Source organism: Pseudophryne corroboree, chromosome 1, assembly GCF_028390025.1.
Source record: "Pseudophryne corroboree isolate aPseCor3 chromosome 1, aPseCor3.hap2, whole genome shotgun sequence".
Taxonomy (NCBI): Eukaryota; Metazoa; Chordata; class Amphibia; order Anura; family Myobatrachidae; genus Pseudophryne; species Pseudophryne corroboree.
In genome coordinates this window covers 845,605,594-845,619,417 of record NC_086444.1, presented here as the reverse complement: position 1 = coordinate 845,619,417, position 13,824 = coordinate 845,605,594, and the positions used below count along the sequence as shown (strand labels likewise).

Sequence of the window (13,824 nt, the reverse complement as noted above, 5' to 3'; positions counted from 1 at the left end):
ACGGATGCCAGTCTCAAGAGGATGGGGTGCAGTGCTAGGCAACCATCAATTTCAGGGGAGATGATCTCCGTACGAAAGCAGTTTACAGATAAACGTACTGGAACAACGAGCCATCTACAATGCACTTTTTCATGCAGAGAGTCTAGTAAGAGCTCGACGTGAGGGTGCAGTCGGACAATGTCACAGCAGCGGCATACATAAACCGTCAGGGAGGAACAAAGAGCCACATGGCCTTGAGAGAAGCTACAAAGATTCTGTCTTCGAAAGAAAGACGTGACCTAGTCCTGTCGGCAACCTTCATTCCAGGAGTGGACAATTGGGAGGCGGATTATCTCAGCCGTCAAGATATGCACCCAGGAGAATGGAGTCTACACCCCCAGGTCTATCAAAGCAGTAGTAAGAAGATGGGGATTACCACAGGTAGATCTGAAGGCCTCTCGGAACAACCATCAGTTGCTGAGTTATGTGGCCAAGACGTGGGATCCAGCAGCAGAAGCAGTGGACGCGGTGACAGTGCACTGGAATTACGACCTTGTATACATATTCCCACCATTTCCCTTATTACCAAGAGTTTTAAAAAAAAAGGTAAAACAGGAAAGAGCATGAGTATTCTTGATAGCGCCAGATTGGCCTTACAAAAGTTGGTTTGTGGATCTGAAGAATCTTCTGGCGGACGTGCCTTGGAGACTGCCGCAGAGAGAGGATCTGCTATCACAAGGCCCTTTTCTGCATCTGGATCTGAACCGACTGCATTTGACGGCATGGTTCTTGAAACCAGGATTTTAAGGGAGATGGGTATCCCGAGATCAGCTATCGCTACCATGTTAGCGGTACGAAAACTGGCCATGGCTGCACACTACCATAGGATCTGGAAGAGATACATGGACTGGTGCCAGCCTAGGGGTTTCGTCTCACTAGATTGCTGAAATTTCTCCAATTGGGGTTGGATGGCGGATAACGTTTAGGATCCCTGAAGGTCCAAGTCTCACTTTCAATTCTTTTCCAACAAAAACTGGCATTCCTACAGGAGAGTCGAACCTTTTTACAGGGAGTATTGAGAATTCAACCTCCTTGTCATCCTTCCACAGCTCCATGGGATCTCAATTTAGTGTTGGAATTCCTGAAATCTGACCTTTTTGAACATCTAGAGCGGGTAGATCTCAAATTATGTCTGTTGTAAAACTGTCTTACTGTTGGCTTTAGCGTCAGCCAGACGGGTCTCGGAAATAGGGGCTCTGTCATGTAAGAGTCCTTTTTTTTGTTTTTCATGTAGACAGGGTGGAACTCCGTACGAAGGCAAAGTTTTTACCCAAGGTGGTGTCTGGTTATCACATAAACCAGCCGATTGTGGTTCCATCATTCCAGGGGCGGTCAAAGGACGTTTACCTGGATGTGGTCAGTACTTTAAAAGTGTACGTACAGATTACCAAGTTCTCTTTGGAGGACAGACGCCTTGTTTGTTCTGTATGATGGTCCCAAGAGAGGTTGGCCAGCTTCAAAGCAGACCTTGGCTAGATGGATAAGACTGACCATCAAGTAAGCATATATCTCAAATGGTCAGAAAGTTCCATTTCGGGTGGGTGCTCATACCACCAGATATGTGGGAGCATCTTGGGCGGCGGCTAGAGGAGCTTCTACTACCCAACTTTGCAGAGCTGCAACGTGGTCATCAGCACACACGTTCACTCGTTTTTACAAATTTGATACTTTTGCATCTAGAGATTCAAATTTTGGTTGTTTTGGTTCTCCAGGCTTCGGACAGCACTCCCGCCCATGGGAGTATCTTTGGGACGTCCCCAGCTGTACAGATCTCCAGTGTCCCCTTATGGATGATAGAGAAAAGAGGATTTTTGTACTTGCCGATAAATCCATTTCTCTGAATCCACTCAGGAACACTGCACGCCCACCTCGGTGCTGTCAGCCTTCGTGTCATTGTTAAATTTGGTCAAACAAGTTTGTATTATTTCACTGTTTTGACAGTTCTTGGTTGCTCTTTTGACGTTGTGATATGTTAGTTCCTTCCCGCGAGGCGCAAGTCTTTCATGTTCCCTCTTCTCTCCGTCAATTTTTCAAACTGGAGGGATAGGGGAACGTGAATGGGGAGGAGCCAGCTGTGAATAAAGTTTTAATTAATTAATTGTGCCACCTCCGGTCTGCACTCTTCACACCCCAGCTGTATAGATCTCCAGTGTCCCCGAGTGGATTCAGAGAAATAGATTTATCGTTAAGTACCAAAATTTTCTTTTTCTTTTTTTTGACGGGTGATACTGGGTGCCAGCCCTTGAACCCGTCTCTGCTCCAGGTTGTTTTTCAGGTTGTGGTCAGTAAGAACCAAAATCGCATCTTTTTAAATGTATTTATTTAAAAAAAAATAACCTAAGCATACTTTTTTTTTCCTGGAAAGTACTACCAGTAACTAAACCACAATAGAGAATATTTTTATTTTATTTAAATATTTTATTGCTATATGTACAGTTTTGTTCTATGTATCTTTTTTAACATTTTAACTGTTGTATAATGTGGGTGGTACATTGATTGATTGATTGTTGTACTTTGAAAATATTTTTTTATGTACTTAACCAATATTTTTTTTTTTATATATATATATTTCATTAATGCAGCCGCTGCTGGACAAAGACTTGGTGAAGTGGTTGTCCTGGACAGCAAAAGGTTTTTTAGCTCCCCTTGCGGCAGCAATGGGTGGGATTGCCAGCCAGGAAGTCTTGAAAGCTGTGACAGAAAAGTTTTCTCCTTTACAGCAATGGGTGTGTCTTGTTTTATTTTAGAGTCTTGAACTCTATTTCTGATTATTGTACATTTTGTGTTTTTTAAATCATATTAAAAAAAATTGGGGGAAAAGGGTGAGAATATAAACAAAAATATAACCAAATTTCAGCATTACATTTGTACTGTAAGGATTGGGTATGTGTGACCAGCGTTCAGGAGACCGACTGTCACAATACCGACGCCGGGTTTCCGATTGTTAGATGGCCGGCGGGGGAATGCGAGTGCAACGGAGCCCCTTGTTGGCTCAGGGGCTCGCTGCGCTCCCCACTGGTTCTATTCCCACTCTATGGGTGTCGTGGACAGCCAAAAGTGGGAATAGTCCGTGTTAGTGGGATATTGAGGGTTCGGGTTCACAACGACTCCGCCGATCCTATAACCGCATCCTGTACATTACATCATAGCACAACCTTCTTTTCTCTAGCATCCGTAAGGGATATTTGGGGGGCTAACTACGATGGGGTATAGACAGGGTCCAAAGAAGCCGGTGCACTTTAAATTTCTTCTTTGGCAACAGCATACCTGCACCGTGGGAGTTAGTGGTGGGGATGGTCACTGGCCTTGCGAGGTGTCGGAGGCGCTTCCCCCGCTGCAGGACCTCCGTCCTGAGAGGTTGATTGTTCAGCTGGGCACTGCACCTTTGTTGTCGCAATGGCAGCACGCCGCTTCAGATGCCTGAAGGTGATGACAGTGGTGAGTACAAACCGGGGGCCCCTTTAGGGGGCTTCCCCCGGTTCATGGTGCCTCTGAACGTGGGCGCGACATACGGGACCCCCCTGGGGTGGACCCGCAAGAGCTCCCCTTGTACACTGGCTAGCAGTGGCTTAAACTAGCACTTGTGTGATGTTTTTAAGCACTTTAGGAGACATTGCCAGAATAAAAAACTCTGTAGCTCTGGCGCCATTGGGTTGGGGGGGAGGGGCGGAGCTACCGCAGAGAGGGACCAGCAGGATTTTGGCACCTTCCTCTGTTTACTGCAGCAGCAGCAGGCACACACAGCTCCTCCTGACACTACAGAAAACGCTGGAAAACTGGTACAGTTTGTAGCAAAGGGGAACAGCCACTATTGTACACAATCTGTGTCCTATATAGGACAGAAATCATTAGTGTTTCACTGTGATAAATAAGCTGACAGCCTCACTGGGGCTGTGCAGCTGGGGTGTGCTGGTCTTCTCTCTCTGTATGTCTCCCCCTCGCATACAGTAAGGGCAGGCATAAGTTTTACTGTCTGTGTGTATGTCATTGTGATTTACTGTGAACATGGGCAAACACAAACTATGCAGAGTGTGCCACACCAGATTCTCTCCCTTATCATCTGATTCTGTTTCATGTGAACAATGCAGCCAATATTCAGAACTCGGTGAGAGAGCTGGGGGAGTGGGTCAAGAGCCCTCCTGGCTAGGGGCCCTTAAGAATATGATATCTGATGATGTCATCACTGCTAATGTTCAGAAAACTCAGCTACTACAATGGGCTGTTGCAGACTTAGCTGCTAGGGCAGATGTTACAACACCCCCCCTCCCTCCCCTCTCTCTCTCTAACTCAGGACCACAAAAGCGTGGTTTACCTGCTTACTATCTGATTCAGATGAGGATATACAGGAGGCTGAGGATGACTTGGATCCAGTTAGTGGGGATTCCGCTTCTGCTCAGGGCATTGAACCCCTCATTTTGGCTATACGGGACGTGTTAAAGCTCCCTCTAGAGGACGCTGCATCACAGCAGTCGTTTTTCTTTACACAAAACAAGCCTAATGTCACTTTCCCTGATTCTGCAGAGTTAGATGACCTGTTTAAGTTAGCCTTGAAAAATCCAGACAAAAAATACCCAAGTGTCAAAAAGGTTTTTGCACACTTTCCCATTTGCTGCTGAAGGTAGGAAATTCTGGTAAAAACTACCGGGAGTTGACGTATCGGTCTCTTGACTGTCAAAAAAGGTGGTGCTGCCTGCCCCGGACTCCTTTATCATAAAGGACCCTGGAGACCGAAAAATAGAGACTACACTGAAGTCTATGTACACAGCAGCAGGTGTATCCCAAAGGCCGGTCATACCAGGTTGCTGGATGACCCATGCCATTCACACGTGGGCTTCTCAAATTCAGGAGGGCCTCTCCGGGGATATGCCTCTGATCACTACGGTGACTCTCCTGAAGCACATTCAGGAAACTGCACGCGTCCTCTGTGACTCGCTCAAGGAGATGGACAATATTAATGCTAGGACTTCTGCCATGGTAGTGTCGGCGCGCAGGCCCTTGTGGTTGTGTCAGTGGATAGGGGATGCAGAGTCCAAACACAGTGTGAGATCTCTCCCCTTTTCTGGGGAATGGCTCTTTGGGGTTGAGTTGGATACGTGGATTTCCGAAGTCACTGCAGGGAAATCCACGTTTCTCCTCACTGGGGCCCCGCCGGCTAGGCTTTCCTACACGGGGCCGTCTGTTCAGTCCTTTCGGTCTAACAGATTTCGATCTAGGGCCAGAGGTGCCTCCAATGCGGCTAGAGGCACCAGAGGTAAGACCAGAAGACCTGAAAACACCGGTTCTCAGGAACAGAGCACCAGTTCTGCTTCCCATAAGTCCTCAGCATGACGGCACCCACCCACCCCGCAGTGATCTCGAGGTGGGAGCTTGACTGCGTCACTTGAGCCGCGTCTGGGAAGTTTCCTGACAGGGTACCTGGGTCAAGGATCTAATTTCTCAGGGCTACAAGCTGGAGTTCTACGGTGCTCTTCCCCATTGGTTTTTCAAATCAAGCTTACCAGTTTTGGAGGATACGCAAGTTACGTTGCAACAGGCCATCCAAAAATTGGTCCAGTCCCATCATTGTTCCAGTACCAATACCACAATGAGAGAAGGGTTATTACTCTAACCTGTTTGTGGTACCAAAGCCAGACGTTTTGTTAAGACCCATTTTGAATCTAAAGTCCTTGAACCCTTACCTGAAGGTTTTCAAGTTCAAAATGGAATCCTTGAGAGCAGTGATTGCAGGCCTGGAAGAACAGGAATTCATGGTTTCCTTGGATATCAAAAACGCCTACCTTCATATTCCATTTTTGCCACCTCATCAGGCTTATCTGAGGTTTGCCCTACTGGACGATCACTACCAGTTCCAGGCACTGCCCTTCGGTCTGTCCACAGCTCCGAGGGTTTTCACAAAGGCAATGGCTGAGATGATGATCCGGGTCCAGGGTGTCAATGTTGTCACTTACCTGGACGATCTCCTTATAAAAGCAAGATCCAGGGAGCTTTTATTGCTCCATATCGACCGCACTATCCAACTTCTGTCACACCATGGATGGATTCTCAATTTGCATAAGTCCCACCTAGAGCCAACTCAGCGGCTCCTGTTCCTGGGGATGTTACTGGATACTGTGGCCCAGAAGGTGTTCCTCCCGGAGGACAAAGGGAGAACACTTCAGGAGATGGTCCGCATGGTGCTCTGACCTGCTCGAGTATCCATCCATCTTTGCATAAGATTGTTGGGGAAGATGGTTGACTCATACGAGGCGATCCAATATGGGAGGGTTTATGCCAGAACATTTCAATTGGATCTCCTGAGCAAGTGGTCCGGATCACATCTACAGATGCACCGGATGAATCGGCTGTCACCTCAGGCCAGGATTTCCCTCCTGTTGTGGTGATTGCAGTCCTCCAATCTCCTGGAAGGCCGGAGATTCAGGATTGGATCCTCATCATGACTGATGGGGAGCTGTCACCCAAGGGGCTCAATTCCAGGGCAGGTAGTCAACCTGCGAAGCCCTCCTTCCGATCAATATTCTGGAACTTCGGCCAATCTACAATGCTCGGCTTCAGGCCTCCCCATTTGCTCAAGGATCACACGATCCAAGTACAGTCTGACAACGCCACAGCAGTGGCGTAGATCAATCGGCAAGGAGGGACAAAAAGCAGAGCCTGCATACGAGAGGTGTCAAAGATAGTCCTCTGGGCGGAAAGAAATGCAAGAGCAATGTCAGCAATCTTCATTCCGGGAGTGGACAGCTGGGAAGCGGACTTCCTGAGTCGCCGCGATCTCCACCCGGGGGATTGGGGGCTCCACCATCTGGTGTTTCAGCAGGTCATCAACTGGTGGAGCTGCCCACAAATAGACATGATGGCTCACGGTATTGCTCACGAACAAGGGACCCTCAGGCGAGGGCAGTAGAAGCACTGACGTCGCCTTGGCCTTACCGGCTGGTCCACCTGTTTCCTCCAATTCCGTTGCTCCCAAGAGTGCTCAAGTGAATCAGAAATCTGAGTCCAGACAATTCTGATTGCCCCGGATTGCCCTTGGAGGGCGTGGTACGTGGATCTTCTGGACATGTCCGTCGAAGACCCTTGGCCTCTTACCACTAAGAAGAGATCTTCGTCAACAAGGGCCGTTCATCTACCCAGACTTACGGCGACTTCGTTTGACGGCATAGAGGTTGAACGGAACATCCTAGCTCACAATGGCCTCTCCAAAAAGGTTATTGCTACCATGGTTCAGACCCGGAAACCTGTGACGTCAAAACACCTATCATCATATCTGGAGAAGATATGTCTCTTGGTGCGAGGAAAGCATGTATCCGCCTGCAGAGTTCCACTTGGGACGTTTCTTACGTTTCCTGCAGGCTGGTGTGGATAAGGGCTTACATCTGGGTTCCGTTAAGGTCCAGATTTCAGCTCTCTCAATTTTCTTTCAGAAGACATTGGCGGTGTTGCCAGAAGTTCAGACCTTCTTGCAAGGGGTGCTCCACATAAAACCTCCTTTTGTGCCACCTACGGCATCCTTGGATTTGAATGTTATGTTGGGATTTCTACAGCCCTCCTGGTTTGAACCTTTGACGGTAGAAGACAAGTACCTCACTTAGAAGAGTGTGATGTTACTGGCCCTGGCCTCTGCTAGATGTGCCTCAGAATTGGGGTCCTTATCATATAAAAGTCCCTATTTGGTCTTTTATGAGGACAGAGCGGAGCTAAGGACTAGGCAGCAGTTCCTGCCGAAGGTTGTCTCTGCGGTCCACTTGAATCAGCCTATTGTGGTTCTGTGCAGTTCTGGCACTTCTGCTCCTCCGGAGGCATTGGATGCTGTGCGTGCCTTGAAGATCTATGTGAAGCAAACGGCTCGGATCAGATAGACTGATTCCTTGTTTGTGCTCTATGATGCGCAGAAAAAGGGTTTCCCTGCTTCAAAGCTGTCCATTGCTTGTTGGCTTAGGCTTACTATCCAACAGGCCTATTTGTTGGCAGCCTTACCTGTTCCTAGGTCTCTGAAGGCCCACTCTACAAGATCAGTGGGCTCTTCCTGGGCAGCTGCTTGTGGAGTTTCGGCCTTGCAACTATGCCGAGCTGCTACCTGGTCGGGGAAGAACACGTTTATTAAGTTCTACAAGTTTGATTCCCTGGCCAAAGAGGATACCCAGTTTGGGTAGGCGGTGCTGCAGCAGTCTCCGCACATTCCCGCCCGTTCTGGAAGCTTTGGGACGTTCCCATCATACTAAGTCTCCCCAATATCACTTATGGATGCTAGAGAAAATAGGATTTTAATGACCTACCGGTAAATCCTTTTCTCGTAGTCCATAAGGGATATTGGGCACCCGCCTCAGTGCGTTGACTTTTCTGCAGGTTCTCTTATATGTGGTTACCTGTTCAGCTGTTTCTGTTATTGTTGCCAGCCGTTGCTGGTTGTTGTATGTTAGTGGTGTGCAGGTATATAAATCTCATCACTCCTTGTTATGTTCCTTCTCTCATATGGGTTCACTACAATATGCCGGCGGTCGGGCTCCCGGCGACCAGCATACCGGTGCCGGGAGCCCGACCGCCGGCTTACCGACAGTGTGGTGAGCGCAAATGAGCCCCTTGCGGGCTCGCCACGCTACGCGCGCCACACTATTTTATTCTCCCTCCAGGGGGGTCGTGGACCCCCACGAGGGAGAATAAGTGTCGGTATGCCGGCTGTCGGGCTCCCGGCGCCGGTATGCTGGTCGCCGGGAGCCCGACCGCCGGCATACTGAAGACCACCCCTCTCATATATGTCCTTTCTCCTTCGGGCACTGTTTTACCTATAACTGCCTGTGGGAGGGGGCATGAAAGGGAGGAGCCAGCACACCCAGTGAAGACATTTAAAGTGCACCGGTTCCCTTGGACCCCATCTATACCCCATCGTACTAAGTCTCCCCAATATCCCTTATGGACTACGAAAAAAGTATTTACCGGTAGGTAATTAAAATCCTATTATTTTCAATCTCTTCATGCTCTTTTTCTTCACCAAAATCTTTAACAATGACAGTAGCAAACATTATTATTATTATTATTATTATTATTATTATTATTATTATTATTATTATTGTTGTTGTTATCATTACTAATAAGTTTCTTATATAGCACAGCAAGTTCCGTTGCGGTTTCCAATTGGAAACAGTGATCAATCAAAACTAACAAATTGTTATAGAGGTAGAAAGGCCCTGCTCACAAGCTTTCAAGCTATAAGAAAATAGGCAATGATACACAAGACATGCTGTATTTAGGCTTTGGGCGTGACAGATATTCAGTTTTTAATTTTCCAGACATATAGATAGATATGGTTTAAGGTTAGGTTTGAGTAAAAGTATGGTCTATGGGACTAATTCAGAGGCGGAAGCTAATGGTACCTTTTCATATGTTTTTGTACAATATTATGCAAAAGCCACACTGCCCACTGCCGTCTTCTATACATCAGATATCTGAGTAACCATCAGGTTACTCAGGATGTCAGGCAAAATCACACTGTCGAGGCCAGTGAAGCTGCATTTGAGGATGCAGAGACTGGCTTCAGCGCACGCAGAAAACGGGGCCAACATGCTGCCGTTTTCTGGAATGCTACCCAGCCACCCCCAAACACCAGGAGCATGTCATTTGTGCTGTGGCTTTTGCGACACTAATGGGCCCTACAGACATGGCGATATGCCGCCGAGTTGCCCAACCGCCGATACGGCAGACGGGCGACCCAGTGACTGGGGGAGTGAAGTTTCTTCACTCCCCCCGGCTCCATTGAAGTGCAGGCAAATATGGACGAGATCGTCCATATTGGCCTGCATGCACAGCCGACGGGGAACCAGCGATGAACAAGCGCGGGGCCGCCGCATTGTTCATCGCTGGTGACTCCACACTGAAAGATTGAATGTTATCTCGTTCAATAATGAACGAGATCGTTCATATCTTTCAGTTACATCGACAAGTGTGTAGGGCCTATAAGACAGACGTCTCAGGACCAGATTTGCATATGTGCAGTGCAGCTCTTGCGCATCCACAGATCTTAAATCTCTTTATCAAGATCTATGGAAATTGGCGCTTAATTTCACTGTGCCCAAATTTTGGTTTTCTCTATCGTCCTAAGTGGATGCTGGGGTTCCTGAAAGGACCATGGGGAATAGCGGCTCCGCAGGAGACAGGGCACAAAAGTAAAGCTTTTACAGGTCAGGTGGTGTGTACTGGCTCCTCCCCCTATGACCCTCCTCCAGACTCCAGTTAGATTTTTGTGCCCGGCCGAGAAGGGTGCAATTCTAGGTGGCTCTCATAAAGAGCTGCTTAGAGAGTTTAGCTTAGGTTTTTTATTTTACAGTGATTCCTGCTGGCAGATCTCCTAATAAGGGCAAGGTCCAGAGAACAGCTAGAGATGGGTTTAGCACTATCTCAAGAGGTGCTAAAGCAGCACGGATGGATTCTGAATATTCCAAAATCCCAATTAATGCCGACAACTCGTCTGCTGTTCCTGGGGATGATTCTGGACACAGTTCAGAAAAAGGTTTTTCTTCCCGAAGAAAAAGCCAAGGAGTTATCTGACCTGGTCAGGAACCTCCTAAAACCAGGAAAGGTGTCTGTACATCAATGCACAAGAGTCCTGGGAAAAAATGGTAGCTTCTTACGAAGCAATCCCTTTCGGCAGATTCCATGCAAAGGGATCTGTTGGACAAATGGTCAGGGTCGCATCTTCAGATGCACCTGCGGATAACCCTGTCGCCGAGGACAAGGGTATCCCTTCTGTGGTGGTTGCAGGAGGCTCATCTATTGGAGGGCCGCAGATTCGGCATGCAGGATTGGATCCTGGTGACCACGGAGGCCAGCCTGAGAGGCTGGGGAGCAGTCACACAGGGAAGAAATTTCCAGGGAGTGTGGTCGAGCCTGAAAAAGTCTCTTCACATAAGCATTCTGGAACTAAGAGCAATCTACAATGCTCTAAGCCAGGCGGAACCTCTGCTTCAAGGAAGACCGGTGTTGATCCAGTCGGACAACATCACGGCAGTCGCCCATGTAAACAGACAGGGCGGCACAAGAAGCAGGAGGGCAATGGCAGAAGCTGCCAGGATCCTTCGCTGGGCGGAGAATCACGTGATAGCACTGTCAGCAGTATTCATCCCGGGCGTGGACAACTGGGAAGCAGACTTCCTCAGCAGACACGACCTTCACCCGGGAGAGTGGGGACTTCATCCAGAAGTTTTCCACATGCTATTAAACCGTTGGGTAAAACCAATGGTGGACATGATGGCGTCTCGCCTCAACAAAACACTGGACAGGTATTGCGCCAGGTCAAGAGATCCGCAGGCAATAGCTGTGGACGCGCTGGTAACACCTTGGGTGTACCAGTCGGTATATGTGTTTCCTCCTCTGCCTCTCATACCAAAGGTATTGAGGATTATACGGCAAAGAGGAGTAAGACTAGTGGCTCCGGATTGGCCAAGAAGGACTTGGTACCCGGAACTTCAAGAGATGGTCACGGACGATCCGTGGCCTCTACTTCTGAGAAGGGACCTGCTTCAGCAGGGTCCTTGTCTTTTTCAAGACTTACCGCGGCTGCGTTTGACGGCATGGCGTTTGAATGCCAGATCCTAAAAGGAAAAGGCATTCCAGAAGAAGTCATTCCTACCTTGATAAAGGCAAGGAAGGAAGTCACCGCGAAGCATTATCGCCGTATTTGGCGAAAATATGTTGCGTGGTGCGAGCAGCGGAGTGCTCCGATGGAGGAATTTCAACTGGGTCGTTTTCCTACATTTCCTGCAATCAGGATTGTCTATGGGTCTCAAATTGGGATCTATTAAGGTTCAAATTTCGGCCCTATCAATATTCTTCCAAAAAGAATTGGCCTCAGTCCCTGAGGTCCAGATTTTTATCAAAGGAGTACTGCATATACAGCCTCCTGTGGTGCCTAAGGTGGCACCGTGGGATCTAAATGTAGTTTTAGATTTCCTCAAATCCAATTGGTTTGAACCACTAAAGAATGTGGATTTGAAATATCTCACATGGAAAGTGACTATGTTACTGGCCCTGGCTTCGGCCGGGAGAGTATCTGAACTGGCGGCTTTGTTTTATAAAAGCCCTTATTTAATTTTCCATTCGACATAGGGCAGAGCTGCGGACGCGTCCGCATTTTCTCCCTAAGGTGGTATCAGCGTTTCACCTGAACCAGCCTATTGTAGTGCCTGCGGCTACAGACGACTTGAAGGACTCCAAGTTGTTGGACGTTGTCAGAGCCTTAAAAATATACATTTAAAGGACGGCTGGAGTCAGAAAATCTGACTCGCTGTTTATACTGTATGCACCCAACAAGTTGGGTGCACCTGCTTCTAAGCAGTCGATTGCTCGTTGGATTTGTAACAAAATTCAACTTGTACATTCTGTGGCAGGCCTGCCACAGCCTAAATCTGTTAAGGCCCATTCCGCAAGGAAGGTGGGCTCATCTTGGGCGGCTGCCCGAGGGGTCTCGGCATTACAACTCTGCCGAGCAGCTACGTGGTCAGGGGAGAACACGTTTGTAAATTTTTACAAATTTGATACCCTGGCAAAGGAGGACCTGGAGTTCTCTCATTCGGTGCTGCAGAGTCATCCGCACTCTCCCGCCCGTTTGGGAGCTTTGGTATAATCCCCATGGTCCTTTCAGGAACCCCAGCATCCACTTAGGACGATAGAGAAAATAAGAATTTACTTACCGATAATTCTATTTCTCGGAGTCCGTAGTGGATGCTGGGCGCCCATCCCAAGTGCGGATTATCTGCAATACTTGTACATAGTTATTGTTAACTAATTCGGGTTATTGTTTAGGAAGCCATCTTTCAGAGGCTCCTCTGTTATCATACTGTTAACTGGGTTTAGATCACAAGTTGTACGGTGTGATTGGTGTGGCTGGTATGAGTCTTACCCGGGATTCAAAATCCTCCCTTATTGTGTACGCTCGTCCGGGCACAGTACCTAACTGGAGTCTGGAGGAGGGTCATAGGGGGAGGAGCCAGTACACACCACCTGACCTGTAAAAGCTTTACTTTTGTGCCCTGTCTCCTGCGGAGCCGCTATTCCCCATGGTCCTTTCAGGAACCCCAGCATCCACTACGGACTCCGAGAAATAGAATTATCGGTAAGTAAATTCTTATTTTCTGTTTTATTGTCATTTTGGGAGAATTTAAAAAAAATAAAGATTTACTTTTCTGCACTGACCTGAGACTTTTTTTTTTTTTCTTTTGTTGTTTAGCCATTCTTAAAATAACATACAGACTTTTTAGTTTTATGTTGTAATACTTATTTATATATTTTTGTCATTTTTGTTCCTCAGCTCTTTATTGATGCCATGGACCTTGTCAACCCATTAGAACAGATAAGTCGAGACGAATTTCTTCCTAGGTACGTTCTTTCCCACCGGTAATTAATGGGGTTTTTCTTTTGCTGGACATATTGCTGTGTACCAGATTTACGGCGGTATCCAATTAGTTGTGGTAAAGGGCTATCCAATTAGCCCCGATAAGCGGGTGCGAGATGCGGCTTATCAGGGATTTTGTGAGGGAAAAAGTGGGAAAACCTGACGTTTTTCGCACCACGGCTAATTGGATACCACCCTTATAGGTTGATGTACCAAGTAGTGAACAGCATGAACCAGTGGAGAAGTTGCTTTGGTCAACTTCTCCACTGGTCTATTTTCCACTCTCTTCACTGCTTGATACATCAATCCCTTAAAATGCATACATCCACCTGCATATGCATCACTACCGTTTTAATTATGCTTTTTTTCTCTTACGTCCTAGAGGATGCTGGGGTCCATTTTAG

The 13,824-nt window shown here is 47.6% G+C and overlaps 1 protein-coding gene across 1 annotated transcript in view; it reads left to right on the top strand.

The window, feature by feature from the left end:
* UBA6 (ubiquitin like modifier activating enzyme 6) overlaps window positions 1-13,824 on the top strand; it is a 170,044-nt gene that overhangs the window by 80,345 nt on the left and 75,875 nt on the right. The window contains exons 13-14 of the mRNA XM_063919926.1: window positions 2,622-2,765; window positions 13,337-13,404. Coding sequence (XP_063775996.1) covers window positions 2,622-2,765; window positions 13,337-13,404 — 212 coding nt within the window. The remainder of the gene's footprint in view (window positions 1-2,621; window positions 2,766-13,336; window positions 13,405-13,824) is intronic.